This window comes from Sorex fumeus, unplaced genomic scaffold (genome assembly GCF_029834395.1).
Source record: "Sorex fumeus unplaced genomic scaffold, SorFum_2.1 ptg000155l, whole genome shotgun sequence".
NCBI lineage: Eukaryota > Metazoa > Chordata > Mammalia > Eulipotyphla > Soricidae > Sorex > Sorex fumeus.
The window spans coordinates 3,451,353-3,468,435 of NW_026606212.1; the positions used below are offsets into that span (position 1 = coordinate 3,451,353).

At 64.0% G+C, this 17,083-nt stretch overlaps 1 protein-coding gene across 1 annotated transcript; it reads right to left on the reverse strand.

Annotated features, from left to right (window-relative positions):
• Positions 1-297: 297 nt before the first annotated feature.
• On the reverse strand, positions 298-5,787 carry SDS (serine dehydratase). The gene is made up of 8 exons (XM_056107230.1): positions 5,657-5,787; positions 4,734-4,888; positions 4,531-4,570; positions 4,234-4,373; positions 4,058-4,149; positions 3,100-3,327; positions 1,512-1,636; positions 298-882 (listed from the first exon to the last, which is right to left on the reverse strand). The coding sequence occupies exons 2-8, from the start codon at positions 4,884-4,886 to the stop codon at positions 674-676; spliced, it is 987 nt and encodes a 328-aa protein (XP_055963205.1). The 5' UTR covers positions 4,887-4,888; positions 5,657-5,787; the 3' UTR covers positions 298-673.
• Between the last annotated feature and the right edge of the window lie 11,296 nt (positions 5,788-17,083).

Below are 17,083 nucleotides of genomic sequence, written 5' to 3' on the forward strand. Positions count from 1 at the left end.
CATCCAACTGCCTTGTCCATCGTCCACCCATATCTCCATCCAGTCGCCGCCTGTGCCCCCTCCAGCCGTCTGTCCGTCCATTCCTCAGATACCAAGTGCCCGCTGTCCCCAGGTCTTGTCCGAGGGTCTTTTCGTTTTGGAACACACTGTTGGCCTTGGGCCGGGCACTCAGTGCTCACATGCTCACACCAGGCTGAGGGGAGGGGAGGGGGGCACTCACTGCCGGAGCCAGGGCTGACCGCAGGCAGGGGGAAGGGGAGGGGAAGAGGGGGAGGCCAGGGGCCGCCACGGAGAGACTCCAAGCTTCTCATTGCATAAATATATTATTTTTCTTTGTCAATGAAAAAGTCTGCACATTAGAAAAACGAGGGCGGGGGGGGGAGGCGGGCTTCCTGGGAGGAGGGACAAGGGGCCCCCTGCCCTGTCCACCTCACTGGGGCCCCCCCCTGCAGCCGTCGTCTCATCGGGCCCCTCCCTGAGGCCCACACCTGGATGTGCGGGGGGAGGGGGTGCCGTCCACTCAGCAGGGGGACAGGACAGTCACTGGGTGGTCCCAGAGTTCCGAGTGCAGCCGGCCGCTGACTCCCAGCCCCCGGGGAGGGGGTGAGGGAGGGGGACCGAGGCCTCCCCCACGGCGGCAGGAGGTGTCAAGGGCCAGCCCGGCCGGCAAGGCTCACTTGGCCGGCCCGTTGCTCAGGCCCAGCTGCTCCTTGAGGGCCTGCAGCTGGGCCAGGCTAATGTTGCTGCCGCCGCAGATGATGACCACCAGCGAGGACAGGGGCGTGCGCAGTTTCCCCTCGCCCTGCAACTTCTGCACCACGCGGCTGTAGACGGCCGCCAGCGCCGCGCCGCACGCCGGCTCCACCAGGATCTTCTCGTCGTCTGCAGGGAGGGGCCGGTGAGGGTCGCGGGCCCTGGCCCACCAGACTCCCACCCGGCCCCCCCCAGGCCCCGAGCCACCCCGAGCGCTGACCCTTACGTCCCAGGGGGTGCTGGGCCGCCCCGTAGACTGATGGAGGGGAGAGGACACTCACGTGTACCAGCGTGTGAAGATGTGCGAGAGCGTGTGGGAGTCCGTGTGAGGCTGCGTGTACGTGTGAGAGGGTGAGAGGGTCCGTGCATATGAGGACATGGGTGCAGGAGTGTGGGGGTCCGTGTGACTGTGCGTGCGCGTGTCTGTGTGCGTGAGGGTGTGAGACAGAGTGACTGTGTGTGTGTGTGTGTGTGTGTGTGTGTGTGTGATGCTGCATGAAGCCCCACTGCCCCCCCCCCCCCGAATTTCAGACCCGCCCGTGGGTCCGCAGGCCGTTTCCTTTCCTCTCCCATCCCAGCTATCCGGAAGCTCACAGCCAGCATCCGAAGCGCTCTCGGCTATTTCCTGGTTTGGGGGTGGGGACCTGCTCCCAGCACAGTGCTCAGGGGACCATGCCGTGCGGAAGACCGAGCAGGGGCTCTTGCATGCACGCGGCCCTCCGGGGGTGAGGGCGGGGAGCCGCGCAGCCGGCACCTACCCACAAACTTCTCAATGGCGGTCACAGCCTCCTGGTCGGAGACGATCTCAGAGAAAATGGGGTGCTCCTGGAACAGCTTCAGGGCCTGCGCCCCCACGGTCCTCACGCCCAGGGCTTTGGCCACGCTGGACGCAGCAGGGAGAAGGGAAGGGGGGAGGGTTGGTGGGAGGGAGCCGGCCTCTGCTCGGGGGCGCAGAGGCTGCTAGGGGTAGGCGGCCCCATTTCTCTTGGACAGCTGGTGCCTTGTTGGGTTCCACACCTGGGCTCCAGGGTGCCACCTCCACCCGCTGAGCCTCTCACTCAGCTTAACGCCCTCCTGCCTCTCCTCTACCGCATCTGCCTGTTCAAGGCACGGGATGAAGGTCACCTCCTCCAAGAAGCCCTCCAGGAGGGATACTCTGGCTCTGGTAGCTGTCTCAAATAGCACCAAAGACAGGGACTCCTTCTTGAGAAGGTGGTAGGAGCCAAGAACCCCAGGTCATCAGGGGAAACCACGGCAGCGAGGTCACATGCCCGGCTGTGACTGCCGGGACCAAGCAGGACCCACATTAAGTCCAACCCTGGGGTTGGAGCAATAGCACAGCAGGTAGGGCGTTTGCCTTGCACGCTGCCGACCCAGGTTCAATTCCCAGCATCCCATATGGTCCCCCAAGCACTGCCAGGAGCGATTCCTGAGTGCATGAGCCAGGAGTAACCCCTGTGCATCGCCGGGTGTGACCCAAAAAGCAAAAAAAAAAAAAAAAAAAGTCCAGCCCTGTGGTCATAAGCAGTGCTCAGTCCCGTCTGATCCCAGCCAGCCTCACACAAGGGCATTTGGGGGCTGACCTCATGGGCACGGCCCAGTGCAGGGCCCAACAGGATTCCAGCTGGACTGGGTCAGAGACCAGCAGTGCAGGGGGTCCAAGGCGGCCCTCAGGAACCCAGAACTTCCCACAGAGAGCCCAGGCTTCTCCCTGGGGCCGAGACTCGCCCAAGGTCTCTCGGAGCAGCAAGGCACTCCCCAGCCTCCCTCGGGGTCACTGTGGCCAGGTGAGGGAAGGGAACATGCTGTCTGTCTATAGAGGGAGGGGGCCTCGCTTCCGCCCTGGTTTTCTCCTTCCTGCCTGATGGAGTGTGGATGTGACAGCTGGCACATCAGCAGCCACTCTGGGCCACAAGGAGTCTGGCCCTGGATGGCCTGACTCTAGATTTCATCATTATTTTTTCACTTAAGAGAAGAAGGTTCAGTCTCGTTAAAGTCACTCATTCTGGGCTCCCATGTAATGTGGACACACCAAATCCTAATCAAACGCCATCTGTCGAAGGTCTGGAAATGGGCTCTTGGGAGCAGACGCGGCATCTCTTTACAACTCGGGAGCAGCTGGGTCCCTGCACCTGCCAAGCCCCCTTAGGTGTGGGAGGCGACGCATCCGGCCGAGAGCCCAGCTGCAGGGGTCACGTGATGCCCCCCCTCCCCCAGCATGACCATGACACTCTTTCCTTGCAGAGCCTCACATGTGGATTCTGTCCCACCACTGGCGGGTGGTTCCGGACAGGGGTGAAGGCCTGTTTCCCTCCCCCCTTCCCCGTGGAGACACCCCCTACTCACCTGGTGATCTGGGGCAGGGTGACGAGCTTGCCGGCCGAGGTGGCCGCGTGGTAGCTGTGGGCCCCGATGGTCTCCATGGCGATGATGGGCACGTCCCCCCAGCCCACTTCCTGCAGTCCCTGGACCACGCCACACAGCATGCCCCCGCCGCCCACCGACAGCGCGATGGCCCCGGGCTTGACTTTCAGCGTCTCCTTCAGCTCCTTTACCAAGGTGGTGTGGCCTTCCCTGCAGGCGGGCACGGGGGTCAGGGCGGGGGGCCGGCCCAGGCAGCCCCCCTTTCCCGGGCTGCAGCCTGCTGTCCAGCTGTGCTTCCGGGGGACCTTGTCGGACACCCCACAGAGCGCACTCTGGGCTGGGGTGCGGGCGCGTGCACGCCCTCTGCAGGGCGCAGTCTGCAGTGCAAGGGCAGGCAGGCGGCAGGCGCGTGGGGTCAGCAGTAGGGCGCAGGGGGGCCCTAGGGTGCAGGCGCATGGGGGGTCAGCAGTGGAGGGTAGCGGGGCCCCAGGGGCGCAGGCTCGCGGGCGTCCTCTGCAGGACGCGATCGGCAGCGCAGCGGCAGGCGGGCCCCTAGGGTGCAGGCGCGTGGGGGTCAGAAGTAGGGGGTAGCGGGACCCTGGGGTGCAGGCTCTCGCTCGCCCTCTGCAGGGCGCAGTCTGCAGTGCAGGGCAGGCGGGCCCCAGGAGTGCGGGCTCGCGTGCGCCCTCTGCAGGGCGCGGTCGGCAGTGCAGGGGCAGGTGAGCCCCTAGGGTGCAGGCGCATGGGGGTCAGCAGTTGGGGGTAGCGGGGGCCCTGGAGTGCAGGCTCGCGCGCGCCCTCTGCAGGGCGCGGACGGCAGTGCAGAGCAGGCGGGCCCCAGGGGTTCGGGCTCGCGCGCGCCCTCTGCAGGGCGCGGTCGGCAGTGCAGAGGGGCAGCGGGTCCCCTGGGTGCGGGGCGTGGGGCGTGGTCTCCACGTACCAGATGAGGGGGTCATCAAAGGGAGGGACGTAGACCCAGCCTGGGTTATTCTTGGCCAGCGCCTTGGCCAGGTCGACGGCCTCGTCCAGGGACTGCGGGAAGAACGAGGAGGTGGGCGGGGCGAGCTGGGGGCCCCGCCCCGCCGCCTGCCTCCGGCCGGGCCCGCGGCCACTCACCTCCCCCACCACCTTGACCGTGGCCCCCTCGTTCTTGAGCCGCTCGATGGTGAGGGCAGGGGTGGTGCTGGGCACGACGATGGTGGACGGGATGCCCAGCTTCCTGGCGGCGTAGGCGGCTGCCATGCCCGCGTTGCCCGCTGCGGGGGCGGGGGTGGGGAGGGCGTCAGTGGCGAGGGCCGGGCTGCCCACCCCGGCCGACCTCGGGGCCCCCCGAACCGCCCCTCCACAGCCCCCCGGAACTGCGTCTGCGCTCGCCCGGCCCCCAGACAGACAGACAGAGGCCGGGCCACCTACCCGAGGAGCAGACGAAATGGTCACAGCCTTGCTCAGCCCACTGCAGAGACAAAGGCGACGGGTCAGGGCCGGGACAGCCCCCCGCTCCGGGCCGCGCAGGGACAGCCCTGCCCCCCCCCCCAGGCTGGAGCTCCGATCGGGCAGGGATGGGGGAGAGGGACCCGACGCTGGGAGCATGGGGCGGGGGGCTCGCCCGCTCGCACCCTCTTGCAGAGGTTCCCGATGCCCCGGATCTTGAAGGAGCCCGAGGGCTGCGAGCTGTCCATCTTGAGGTAGACGCTGGTGCCGGCCACTTTGGACAGGGCCATGCTGTCCCGCAGGGGCGACTTCACGTGCAGCGGCTCCGCGGAGGTCATGGCTGCGGGCGCCAAGGGGGTCGGGGAGCTGCGGCGGGCACGAGGCAGGGCCGGGGGTGGCCCAAGACCTGGGCCACGTGAGCGCACGCGCGTGCCCACACGCAGGTGCGCACACGCAGGTGCACACACGCAGGTGCGCACGCACGCGGGCACAGGTGCGCCCTGCGCGCGCCCCCTGCTGGGCGGCCGCGGTATTGAAGGCGCAGCCCCCCACCCGCCCCGTGCCCCCTCGCAGCCTGAGTGCGGGAGCTGCGGGCGGTGCAGGGGCAGATGCGCAGCGAACTGCGGAGGCAGCTGGAGCCGGGGCGGGGGGCGGCCACGATCCGAGTGCACCCCCCCACGTGTGGGGGCGCGCACCGCCCGCACTTCCCCGCGAGGACGCTGGTGCTGGTGGTGGTGGTGTGGGGGGGGATGCTGGTGGGGGCTCCCGGGGAGAGCTGGTACTCAGACCCCTTGGTGCGGTGGCGGGTAGGCCTTTTCCAAACGCGTCTGCTTGGTTTTGATTGGGGGCCGCACGGGGCGACGCGCCGGGGGTCCCTCTTGGAGGTGCTCCGGGACACGACGGGCGGCGCCGGGGATCGAACCCGGGTCAGCGCGAGCAAGGCACGCCGTCCCCCGCAGCACTGCGGTCCCCGAAGCCCCCCAGCAGCGGCCCCGGCGGAGCCATCCCGGGGAGTGCGCTTGGGGGGCGCATTGGGGGGAGATGTCGCGCTCCGCCTGCGCCCCTCCCGCTAGCGGGCGTGGGGGGCGCTGGGGTGGGGTCCGCTTACCTGCGGTGGGGTGGGCGCCGACGCACGGACGCACGGACGCGCGGACGGCGGCGGGAGGGGGCCGAGGAGCGTCTTCCCCGTGGGCTTCGCCGGGCGCCGGCCCCGGGGCTTTATTCCCCGGGCGCCCGGGCGCAGCCAATGGGGCCGCAGGGCCGGCCACACCCCCGCCTGGCCGCGCCCCCTGGCCCGCGGCCGCCGGGTCCCGCAGCGCCCGCCAGCCCCGCGCCCGCCCCCCGCCGCCCTCCTTCCCCTTCCCGAGTTTCTCCTTTTCGCCAGCGGGGACCAGAGCGGCTTCCCGAGCTGGGCGCGGAGACTCAGAAGCCAAGGCCAGCGCGCTTCCAATCTCACGCCCCCACCGGGTGGTGCATACGAGGGAGGGGGTGGGGACCCCCGGAGGGCAGAGGACTTGGGGGGTTTATGATGACCGGGAAGAGGGATGCTCTAACGAGAGGCCTTTGAACTCAGTGACCTGCGACCCCGACACAGCGGCCGGCCAGGCTCACACTATTCTTGCTTTCAGTCTTTGGGGGCTACTTGGCATCTGGGGGAGACCCCACGGGCCAGGGTCTTAGGGCCAGACAAACCCTTATGGCCCTGGCCTCCCGGAACCTCGGTGCACCCCTAAAATGGGAATGGGAATCCCCGCTCCCCACACACCGTCCCCCATCCCTGAAGAGACCGGCATGGCCAGGGTGGTCCAGCGGGCTCGGAGGGGCATGAGCGGTGGTCTCTGGGGGGCGGCGGCCAGCCCCCTGTCACCACCGTCATCACCTCGGAGTCGGAAGGCCTGAGCCTTGAACCCACTGGGCACCCGGCACCCCCTCCTCCTCCCTGCCTGGCGGCTGCGTGCCAGGGCCTGTGTAGGGCCCTATGTTCCCGTGCACACGCAGGCACACACAGGCACTCATGCATGTTCATCCACAAGCACCTGCACGTACACTCCTGCCGGGGCACTCATGCACAGGCACACACACACACACACACACACACACACACGCCTGGCTGCCTTTCTTCCCACACAAAGATCCCTTGTCTGACTGGCCAGGGTGAGAATAACAATGAGACAGAGAGAAAGAGAGAGAGAGACAGAGACAGAGACAGAGAGACAGAGATAGACAGAGAGACAGACAGACACAGAGACACAGAGACAGAGAGAGAAAGAGACGGAGAGGCAGAGACAGAGAGACAGAGACAGAGAAACACACACAGAGAGACAGAGAGAGAGAGAGAGAGAGAGAGAGAGAGAGAGAGCAAGAGACAGACAGACAGACAGATGAAGGCCCCTCTGTGGGCCAAGCTGTTCCCTCCAGCTGCCTGCCAGCCCCTCCAAGGGGGTCGGTGCTCAGGCTGGACACTGCTTCTGCCTGGAGGGGTTCAGACCGTATTTGTAAGCCAGTTGTGCGGGTGGTGCGTGTCTGTGTTGTGAAACACATGTGGCCTGCCTGCCTCCCGCACCCCTAGCAGGGTCCGTGGGGGGCCTCAGCCGTGTGTTTCTCACGTGGGCCTGCACTTGACCCTCAGCCCAGCAGGCGGGTGGCCACTGGGCGTGCCCTGTCACAGCTGAGGGAGCAGCCCGGACATGCCGGAGCAGGGACCCCAGGCCCCGCCAAGCCCAGGGAGATGCTGGCTCAGCCGGTCACATCCAGAGGAACCCGATGGACAGTTGCTTCCCTCTGGCCACACCTGGCAGGCCCCAGGGTTGAAAGTGCAAGTGAAGCCCAGGCCAGGCCCATGAGCGCCCGCGGGCTGGCCAGCCAGCCAGATGCATTCCTGGGGGACGCGGTTTCTGCACGAGGTTACCCAGGCAGGCAGGAGGTGGCCCTGGACAGGGGAAAGTGACTGGAGCCGAGAGCCACCGTCTTCTCCCTTTAGGCCTGCGGCTCCTCATCCCTTGGTCTCACCCGGCACGAAGGTGCCGCAGAGCCCTGGGGGAAACACCCAGGAAAGTCAGCTGTGTGAGCCCACCAGGAGGAGAAAAGCCGAGACAGCTCTTTGGCGACCCCTCCCCCAGGCGGACGCCTTTATTGTCGTTTGTTCCATTTATTTATTTATTTTTGCTTGGTTTTTTTTGGGGGGGGTCACACCTGGCGACACACAGGGGTTCCTCCTGGCTCTGCACTCAGGATTGACTCCTGGCGGTGCTCAGGGGACCATATGGGATGCTGGGAATCGAACCGGGGTCGGCCACGTGCAAGGTCGCCCCACCCACTGTGCTATTGTTCCAGCCCCTATTGTCGTTTGTTTGGTTTTTGGGTCACACCCGGCGATGCATGGGGGCAGCTCCTGGCCCAGTGCTCTGGGAATCCTCCCCAGAGGGGCTGGGTGGGGAAATGAAACCCCCACCCCCCAAGCCTCGCTCATCCAAGGCCGGGCTGGAGAACACAGGCCCCGTCCCCGCCACTGGTGTCGGCGTCCAAGGGAGACCCCACCTGGATCACGATACCCCTTAGAGTGGAACAGTTCCAGATGCTTCGAACGCTCCCAACGGGAATTGCATGTGTTTCACACACACACACACACACACACACACACACACACACACACACAAACTCCCAACTCTGCCTCCCGTCACTAAGAGCGTGTTCATCCACCCTGACCACGGACTTCTGCACTCTCTGGCCGTGGGTTGGGGTCCTCCCCAGGGTGGGCGCTCCTTCCCCCTGACTGTGTTTGCAACCCAGACTTTTCACCCACGGGCACTCAGAGCCTGGCATAGCTCTGCTTTCAAATCCGTCAGAGTCCAGCGGGAAAGGGGCCGTCTCACCCATCAGCTCTGAGAGGGCCGGGGGCTGCCCCAAGGCTCCCCAGGGTCACTCCTCAGGGGCAGTGGAGCAGAACCAGGAAGTCGTGTTGGTGCGGTGGTGATGCTCTGAGGAGTCAGCTGTGCCCACCTCCGGGGGGCTCTGTTCGTCCCAAGCACAGTCACTTCCAGAGACCAAGCGGGACCCTTTGCCAGGATCTGCTGTGTGACCTTCCACAAGTCACTGAACCTCTCTGGGCTTCTGTCTTCTTTTGTTTGCTTCTTTTGCTTTGGGGCCATGCCCAGCTGCGCTTGGGGCTTACTCCCGACTCCGTGCTCAGGAATCACTCCTGGTGGGTTCAGAGGACCACTAGGGGTGCCGGGGATTGAACTGGGGTTGGCTGTGTGCTGATGTGTTTTCACTCCGGACCCAGTACCTCTGTTCTTAACCGATTTCAGCATCCAGCTCTCTTAGCTCGAAGACTCAGTCACCTAATGGATGATGAACTGTGAAAACAGGGGCCAGTGCCGAGTGGACATACAATGTCCATTCTTATTTTGGGGGCCTCCAAGAGGCTACTTTCCCGCCGTGCTTGGGAGCATGGGGGCTCCACGGCCCACCTTGTCCCTTCTGGTTCTCTTTGAAAAGATCTTGGGGAGTGAGAGAGAAAAGCAAAAGCCACCTCCCCCGTTTAACAGATGCGCCCACTGAGGCCAGACTCGCCAAGGCAGGCAGGCCGAGGGCGAGCCTGCAGCCCGGGAGCGGGGGTTGGGAGCTGGCCGCAGCCTCACCTCTGCCCGCTGCCGTTACGTCACGGCTCCCCAGGAAGCGTCCTGGCGGATCAGCATGTTCCTGGCGGGGGCAGGTGGGAATCCTGAGTGTCAGCTCTCTCGGAGGAACGGGCAGCGCCGGCCTCTGTGTGCCCTCGCTGGCGTCCACGGCCGGCCCTGGCCGTGATTCGTTCTGGTCTCTGCCTCTGCCTCCCTGGCCCATTGGTCCTGGCAGAAAGGACACTCGGCTCTGTGACCTTGGGATGGTCACACAACATCCCTTGGCCTCAGTTTCCAGCCCCGGGAGATGGGGATGACGCGGCCTCGTGGATATTGAGCTGGAGATAAGGGACAGAGGGCAGGGGCAGTAGCAGCGCCTGCTGCCTTTTTTTTTCTTTTTGGGTCACACCCTGCGATGCACAGGGGTCACTCCTGGCTCTGCACTCAGGAATTCCTCCTGGCGGTGCTCAGGGGACCCTATGGGATGCTGGGAGTCGAACCCGGGTCGGCCGCGTGCAAGGCAAACGCCCTCCCCGCTGTGCTATCGCTCCAGCCCCTCACTTCTCTTATTTTCTTGCCCAGCACTTGCCCAGGCCCTCCTGTTTCGGCCCTCCTCTTCCCCCCACCCCCAGGACTGCTCTGGGAGATCTCTCTGGGATTCTCAGCCTGACAGCCCTTGAGTCTCACACCCCGGGGTGCCCAGGGACCCATCTCCTGTGCAAGGGTTGAGAAGCACTGCTGAGGGCTGATCTGGAACGAGACAGAAAACCTCCCCAGTTTTGCCGTTTCTACCTCTTTTAATAGGACCAGAGGCTTCACCCCCCGGCAGGCTAATGATTCTCCTCTAAAATGTGTCTGTTCTGCAGCTCATGACTGCCTGGGCAGAGGTTGGGGGAGGGAGCTGAAACTTGAATTTCTCGGTGAAATGAATCTGAGCCATGCAAGCCCCTTGTTTCTGCCTTGATGATTCATCACGCACTTCTCGGGGGTCTGATGCTTCTGCCTGGAGGGGCATCTCAGGCCCAGTTTGGCAGGCAGCCCCTCAGGTTGGGCCTAAGGCAGGACGCCACGGTCACCCTGGGCCTCCCCCTGGGGGTGGTCACTGCCCAGCAATCAGTGCAGCGGGCAGGGTGAAGGGCCAAAGAGGGATTTCTGGCAAAGTCCATGGAAACACTGAGATCTCCGTGGGGGATCTGCGAATGCCAACCAGCACCGCGTGCCTGGGTGAAAACATCGTTGGCTTCTAGCAGAAACTGCATCAACGAAAGATGTTGATTTACCTTTGGGTTTGGGGGTCACTCCCAACAGTGCTCGGGGCTTACTCCTGGCTCTGTGCTCCACTCCTGGTGGGCTCAGGGGACCAAGGGGGTGTTGGGAATCGAACCCAGGTCGACCGAGTGCCAGGCACTTGTGACTCTGGATGCTTCTGGGTCTTGCACTCAGTCAACGGTCCGGGTGGACACCCCTGGACCCTTCCCCCTCCCCCATTATAGGCTTTTCCTCTTGCACGTTGGGGTCAGAGGAGCCGGCGCCACAGGCCGAACAGGTGGGGGGAGACCCCCGCTCCCACCCCCCGCCCCGCTGCCCCGTCCAGCCTGCAGCCAGCCCCTCTCGCTGCCGCCACCCTGGGGATCATCTCCCATAGCCAGCTGCCCGCACCCACTTCCTGCCCCCGCATCAAGCTGCGGGCGAACCGGTTCTTCTCTGCCAGTCAAAGCGTTTTTCATTATTATTATTTTTCTCTGCAGTGCCGGACCCGAGACTTGCTCCCCGCGGGCCGTGTCCTGCCTGTTGGGTCCTTCTCTTCACTCTGCTGACCGGGTCCGGCGCCTGCTGAGCCGGGGTGCATTTCCGCCTCCCGCCTCGCTTTCTGGGCCCGGCCCTGGTCGCCCTTGCTGGCCTTTGCAGGGGACACACCCCTTCCCTCTGTTATCTCTGCGAGGATGCGGGGGACGGCGGTGGGACAGCGCCGGGGACACCAAGGCGGCACCTGGTGCTTGGGGAGCTGCACCCTGGGGTGCTCTGGGACCTAGAGGCACAAGCACCCCTGGACCCTAAGCTGTTTCCGGGTCCTCCCCTTCCGTCCCCAGATGTTTCTTAATAAAAAAAAGATGTTGAGGGGGCTTTTTGGCATCACACCCAGCGATGCTCAAGGGCTCCTCCTGGCTCTGTACTCAGGAATTACGCCTGGCTGTGCTCGGGGGACCATATGGGATGCCGGGGATTGAACCCGGGTCGGCTGCGTGCAAGGCAAACGCCCTCCCTGCTATACTATCTCTCCGGCCCCCAGATGATTCTTGTACTGCAGCTACAACTCCGGCTCCCAGAACCCTGCCGGGCCCTGAGCTGCCCCCAGCCTCAGTATCCCCACCTGCCGGCCCAGATGGGGTGACTCCAGAGACTACTGCTGTGGGCATGTAAAAAACATCCCTGTTTGGGGCTGGAGCGATAGCACAGCGGGGAGGGCGTTTGCCTTGCACGCGGCCGACCCGGGTTCGATTCCCAGCATCCCGTAGGGTCCCCCGAGCACCGCCAGGAGTGATTCCTGAGTGCAGAGCCAGGAGTAACCCCTGCGCATCGCCGGGTGTGACCCAAAAAGCAAAAAAAAAAAAATCCCTGTAGAACAAGGGCATGGAAGAGCGGGGGTGTCAGCTCCCAGCACTGCAGGACTCCCCCTTCCCCAGTGTCACTGGTCACCCCGGGGGCCCCCAGCACTGCCAGGGGTGGCCCAAGTGTCTCTGCGGGGCTCATTTGAAGCTCCCCGACAGAAAGCATCCAGTGGAGAGGGGGCGTCAGCCTCAGGCGTGTACAGGGCCTGGTGCGTGGGTGGGGGGGCGGCAGGGAGAGGTGGACACTGTGGCCAGTGAGTGCAGGTCATGTCCGGGAGGAGAATCTGCTCCCAGCGATTTCTAAACGCGCCCCCCCGGGCTGAGAGGGGAGGGAGGCCACCTGCTGGTTTAGCGAGGCTGGCGGGACACCCGAGTCCTGCTGCATCCCGGGGTATGGAGCCTGTGTGAAGGGGGACCCCACGGTCACGACTCCCGTCCTGGGGTCCCGGCCCTCGCACGCAGGAGACCCTCTCCCGAGACGAGGATGGTTGCAACAGAGCTTAATGAACAACTCGGGCGCTTGGCCAGGGCCGGTGTTTGGTGGCCAGAGGTGTCAGGGACAGTGGCTGGGTGACGAGGATGACGCTGGCCGGGACAGGTCAGTGACCCGGCTCCTCCCTCTGTATCTGCCTTCTGTACAAGGCTGGGCTCGGGGCTTGGCCCTGCTGCTGTGTGACCCAAGGAAAGTGACTGAGCCTCTCTGAGCTCAGCCAGAGCCCAGGGTGCCCGTTGTGGGCACATGCTGGGGTCGGACGCTGTTCTGTCACCAGACTCCGGGTGCACACGCCCCGCCTGCGCAGTTTGGCCGCAAGCTTGGGCCATGCAAGTGTCCACTCTGCCAGGGACCACGTGCTTGGCCTGGACTTCCTTTTTTTTTTTTCCTTATTTTCCAAAATAACTTTATTTTGCCTTTTGAGCTTTAATCTGCTCAGGGCTCTCTCTTGGCAGCGCTCAGGGACCAAGTGATCAAACCGGGGTTGGCCGTGTGCAAAGCAAACAGGCTCCCTACTGTGCTGAGGCCCCAGGGCACCCTGCTTCCTTGAGTAATGTCCGCCCGACATGGAGCACCTATGGGCCCACACGCTCCACCCTCTGGGTTCATCTGCTCCTCTCTCTGTCCCACGGGGAACGAGCTTGTCTCTCAGCTCGGCTTATGGTCGAGGTAACGAGGCACAGAGAGGTCATGGGACTTTTTCAAGGACACACAGCACAGAATCAGAGACTGGGTTCTAATGATCAGGCAGACTGTCTCTGCCTGCTGCTTACTCTGTCCTGGCTTGGGGGTCACACTGGCAGTGCTCAGGACTTACTCCTGGCTCTGTGCTCCGAGATTGCTCCTGGAGGGGCAACGGGAGCCTGTGGTGGTACCGGGGCGCGAACCCGGGTCAGACACAAGCAAGAGAAGCGCCTCAGTCCCTGGACTGTCTTCCTGGCCTCTTTTTTTTTTTTGCTTTTTGGATCACACCTGGCTCTGCACTCAGGACTTGCTCCTGGCGGTGCTCAGGGGACCCTATGGGATGCTGGGACTCGAACCCGGGTCGGCCGCATGCAAGGCGAACGCCCTCCCCGCTGTGCCATTGCCCCAGCCCCAACCCAGGCCGATGCTATCCTTAGCCCCCACTGGCGCCCTCTGAGCAGCGGCAGCCCCGGGCAGCTGGTTGGCCAAGGATTGCCAGGAGGGGTCCCTGGACGCCACCTGCCGTCTGGTTGTTGCTGGCACCCGCGGGAGACATGGGCTGGGCTGCGTGCGCTGGAGCAGGTGCCGCTGGCGGGGGCAGAGCTGCCAGGACCCCCCTGGCGGCACAGGGGGCAATGCTGGGGGTCGAGCTCGGGGCCCCGTGTGCGCCCGGCAGGGGCTCAGGCTTTTGCACTGTGTCTTCTGCGATGTTGGTGGTGAGCGGGAGGGTCCAGCCGCGTCCACGGCTCACCGTGGCAGATACCAGCTGCTCAAGAATGGGGGCACCTGGGGGCGCAGCCCAGGCAGGCGAACAGACAACCCAGCCCAGGCCCTTGTGCCAAGACCCTCTCCTCCAGGAAGCCTCTCAGACACACCCCCTCCCTCCCGCCGCCCTGCAGGCATCTGCTCGCTGGCTGGGGCAAGTGCTCATGAGTGTTTTTCCTGTCCAGCGGCTGCCCCAGGCCACGCACTGGACTCTACCACCTCTGTGCTCGGTCCCGTCAGTCCAGGCCTCTGCGGGGACGGTGAATGTTTAATGAGAGGAGCGGCCGGTCCTCAGCCAGGAGCCCGGCCAAGCAGCGTCCCGGACGCCAGGCAGCCGGAGTTAATGGTCAACCGGGGAGTCACCTGCGATTCCCCAGGGGACACGGGACGCCTGGGCTCCCGGCCTTCCCTTGCTGCCCCTTCCCCTCCCCGAGTGGGGAAACCAAGGCCCAGACAGGCTCTGCGCTGCCCCGTGAGGGGGGAGGGAGACGCGAGCGTGTTCCTGTCTCTGTTCTGCCGTCCCTGTCCCTGGCTCCCAGGCGCCCGTGGGTGAGGCCTGGGCACCCCGTGAACTCTGTCCCCTCCCCACCTCTCCGCTCCCAACCCTCTGGTCGCCCCGCTCCCCGGCTCTTTGTGTGGCTTCACGGACCACTACTCCCTTCCTGGTTGCCCCGCTGCAGACCTTTGCCCTGTGTGGTCCTGCTTCCTGCTTCTGCTCCATCTCCCCTCCTCCAGGAAGCCTTCCCAGCCCTGTCCCCTGGTGCTTCACGAGGGCTGCAGTCCAACTCGAGGACTGAATGAACAAATGAATGTGTGGTCAGTCGTTCATTTGAGTGATAAAGGACTGTTTGGGTTCCTCTGTCTGACTTTCCTGCGACAGTTTGTCTGTGCCTCTTCCTCCTGGTTTACTCCCCTAAGAGGGAGCCGGCCTCAGTGCTGCTCCCGGAGACAAGGGCTGGGCTTGGGGACAAGCTGGTCTTGGAGGGAGAAAACTGAGAAATACCCACCCAGGGGAGAGGAGGCTCCGGCATCTCCCCCAAGTGCACAGAAATTTCCGTTCAAAGGGACATTTGCACGCCTGTGTCCAACACAGCTGCTTACAGTGTGAAGGCCCAGACTCGCCAGGTGAGCGGATGAAGAAACCGAGGCACAGTACAGTGGGGAGGGCGTTTGCCTTGCATGCGGCAGATCCGGGTTCGATCCCCAGCATCCCATAAGGTGCCCCCCCCCCCAGCACCACCAGGAGTAATTTTTTTTTTTTTTTTTGCTCTTTCAGTCACACCCGGCGATGCACAGGGGTTACTCCTGGCTCTGCACTCAGGAGCTACTCCTGGCGGTGCTCAGGGGACCATACGTGATGCTTGGAATCGAACCCGGGTCGGCCACGTGCAAGGCAAACGCCCTCCCCGCTGTGCTATCTCTCCAGCACAGGAGTAGTTCCTGAGTGCAGAGCCAGGAGTAGCCCCTGAGTATTTCTGGGTATGACCCAAAAAACAAACAAAAAAAATAGAAAAAAATGAAATGGAGGCACATTTGCCCAAGGGAAATGGTTAAGGGTCCACAGAGGGAGGACACTGGCCTTGCATGTGGCCAGCCTGGGTTCGATCCCCAGCACCGATAGTCCCCTGAGCACAGAGCCAGGAGTCAGCCCTGAGCACAGATAAGGAAAAGGGGGAAAAGAAAACCAAACGTGCTATGTGGGTGTTGCTGGGGGGGGGTGAGGGAGAGAGACCCCGAGTGACCGAGCGAGCAGGGGTCGGTGCTGGCAAACCCTCAGGGAACGTGCCAAGCAGGGCTGGGGAGGGCAGGGAAGGGACCAAGGTCCAGGGGATGCAGCACTCTGGTGGTGGGGCAGGGCGGTGACACTGTACCTCGAAAGCAGGAATCGTGACGCGACCCTAAGGCGTGACGCCTCACGTAGGAACAAAAATGAAGCAACTGCGTTAGGAACAAGATGTTGGGGCCGGAGCGTAGCACAGCGGGGAGGGCGTTTGCCTTGCAACGCAGCCAACGCAGGTTTGAACCCCGGCATCCCATAGGACCCCCCAAGCACCGCCAGGAGTAATCCCCTGAGCATCACCGGGTGTGACCCAAGAAGAAAAAAAAATGACGTTTAGGAACGGCAAGTAACTAGTTTAGGAGAACGTGCGAGCACTCCAACAGAGCGTCTTCCCTGAGGCTGGTCCAGGGAAACTGAGGTTATTTGAAGAAAGGAGTTTGAAAAAAAAATCAAGAAAGAAGGGGCCCAGGGTAGCAGGTCAGGGGTGCCTCTTACTGACGAGGTGGCAGGGCCAAGGCCGTGGCCTTTTTGAGCCTTAATCTCCTCATCTGTCTAATGGGCCACCCCTGGGGAAACCACAGCCGTCCCTCTGAGCCTGCGGCTGTCCCTTTAATGGGGGAGGGGCTGGGCTGCAGGAAGCTGGGCAGTGCCCCAGGGCCAGCTGCTGAGCCAGGGCCACGGCTGAGCCAGGCTGGGCACTGTTGGGGCGCCAAGGTAAGAAGGGCCGGTGGAGGTGGGGGGGGCGTCCGAGTGGGGCTGTCAGGGCCCGGACAGGGCTGGCGAGAGCTCTGTGTGCATGTGATTGGGTCTGAGTCTGGAAGGTTCTGGGGCGAAGTCCGGGATGAGCTGGAGGGCGGCCTAAACCCTCCCCTGAATATCGACCCTCTGAGGTGCCCGTGGCTTCCTGCCGGGCCTGAGGTGGAGGGAGGCGACCTGGGCGTCTAACTCTGACACCTGTGGCATCTGACACCCGATGGCTTCTGGGCACCAGCCCGGGGGGGTCCTCCCTGTGCTCAGGAGCCCCCACGGGACACGGTTGTCCCAAGGACCCCTGGAGCGGCCCCGGGTGGCACTCAGCTGGGATCAGACCCCCGCCCATGAATCCCACCAGACCCGGCCCCCAAACCCGCCCCACACAGAGGGTGGCCACAAGGAGACAGGACGCTGGAGGTCTTGGGTGCTGGGACCTCGCCCAGGCCTGGCCTCACCTCCCTCTGTCCCGGCCGGGACCTCCCGGGGCGCCTGGGGCTTGGCCCGCGGCTGCTGCCCGCCCGGCTCTTGTGTAACTGCTTGAATAACCCAGAGCTCCGGGCTCCAAAGGACTACGGATGAGAAAGTATTTCTGCTCAAACCTTTCGTCATAATAGAAGACGACCAGGGGCGAGTGGTGTGGAGCTGGTCGAGCCAGCAGCAGCAGAGCAGGGTCGGCGTGTGACCCCTGCTGGGCCTTTCCGGGCTGTGTGACCCTGGGTGTGCTGTGCCGCCTCTCAGGGCCTGTCTCATTGTCCCTGTTGTGGCAGGAAGAGCAGGATCTCTGGGGGGGATGGGGGGGAGGGGGGCTGTCGTGATGAGGAGCTGAGATAAC

Bases quoted from the DNA above. Each gene is read 5' to 3' on its own strand.
- SDS (XM_056107230.1), bottom strand. From the start codon at position 4,886: ATGACCTCCGCGGAGCCGCTGCACGTGAAGTCGCCCCTGCGGGACAGC. The intron at 4,150-4,233 runs GTGAGTGGCCGC...TTCTTCCCGCAG, and splicing joins CGGTCAAGGTGGTGGGGGAG to TCCCTGGACGAGGCCGTCGA. The intron at 883-1,511 runs GTAGGTGCCGGC...CCCTCCCTGCAG, and splicing joins CGCCATTGAGAAGTTTGTGG to ACGACGAGAAGATCCTGGTG.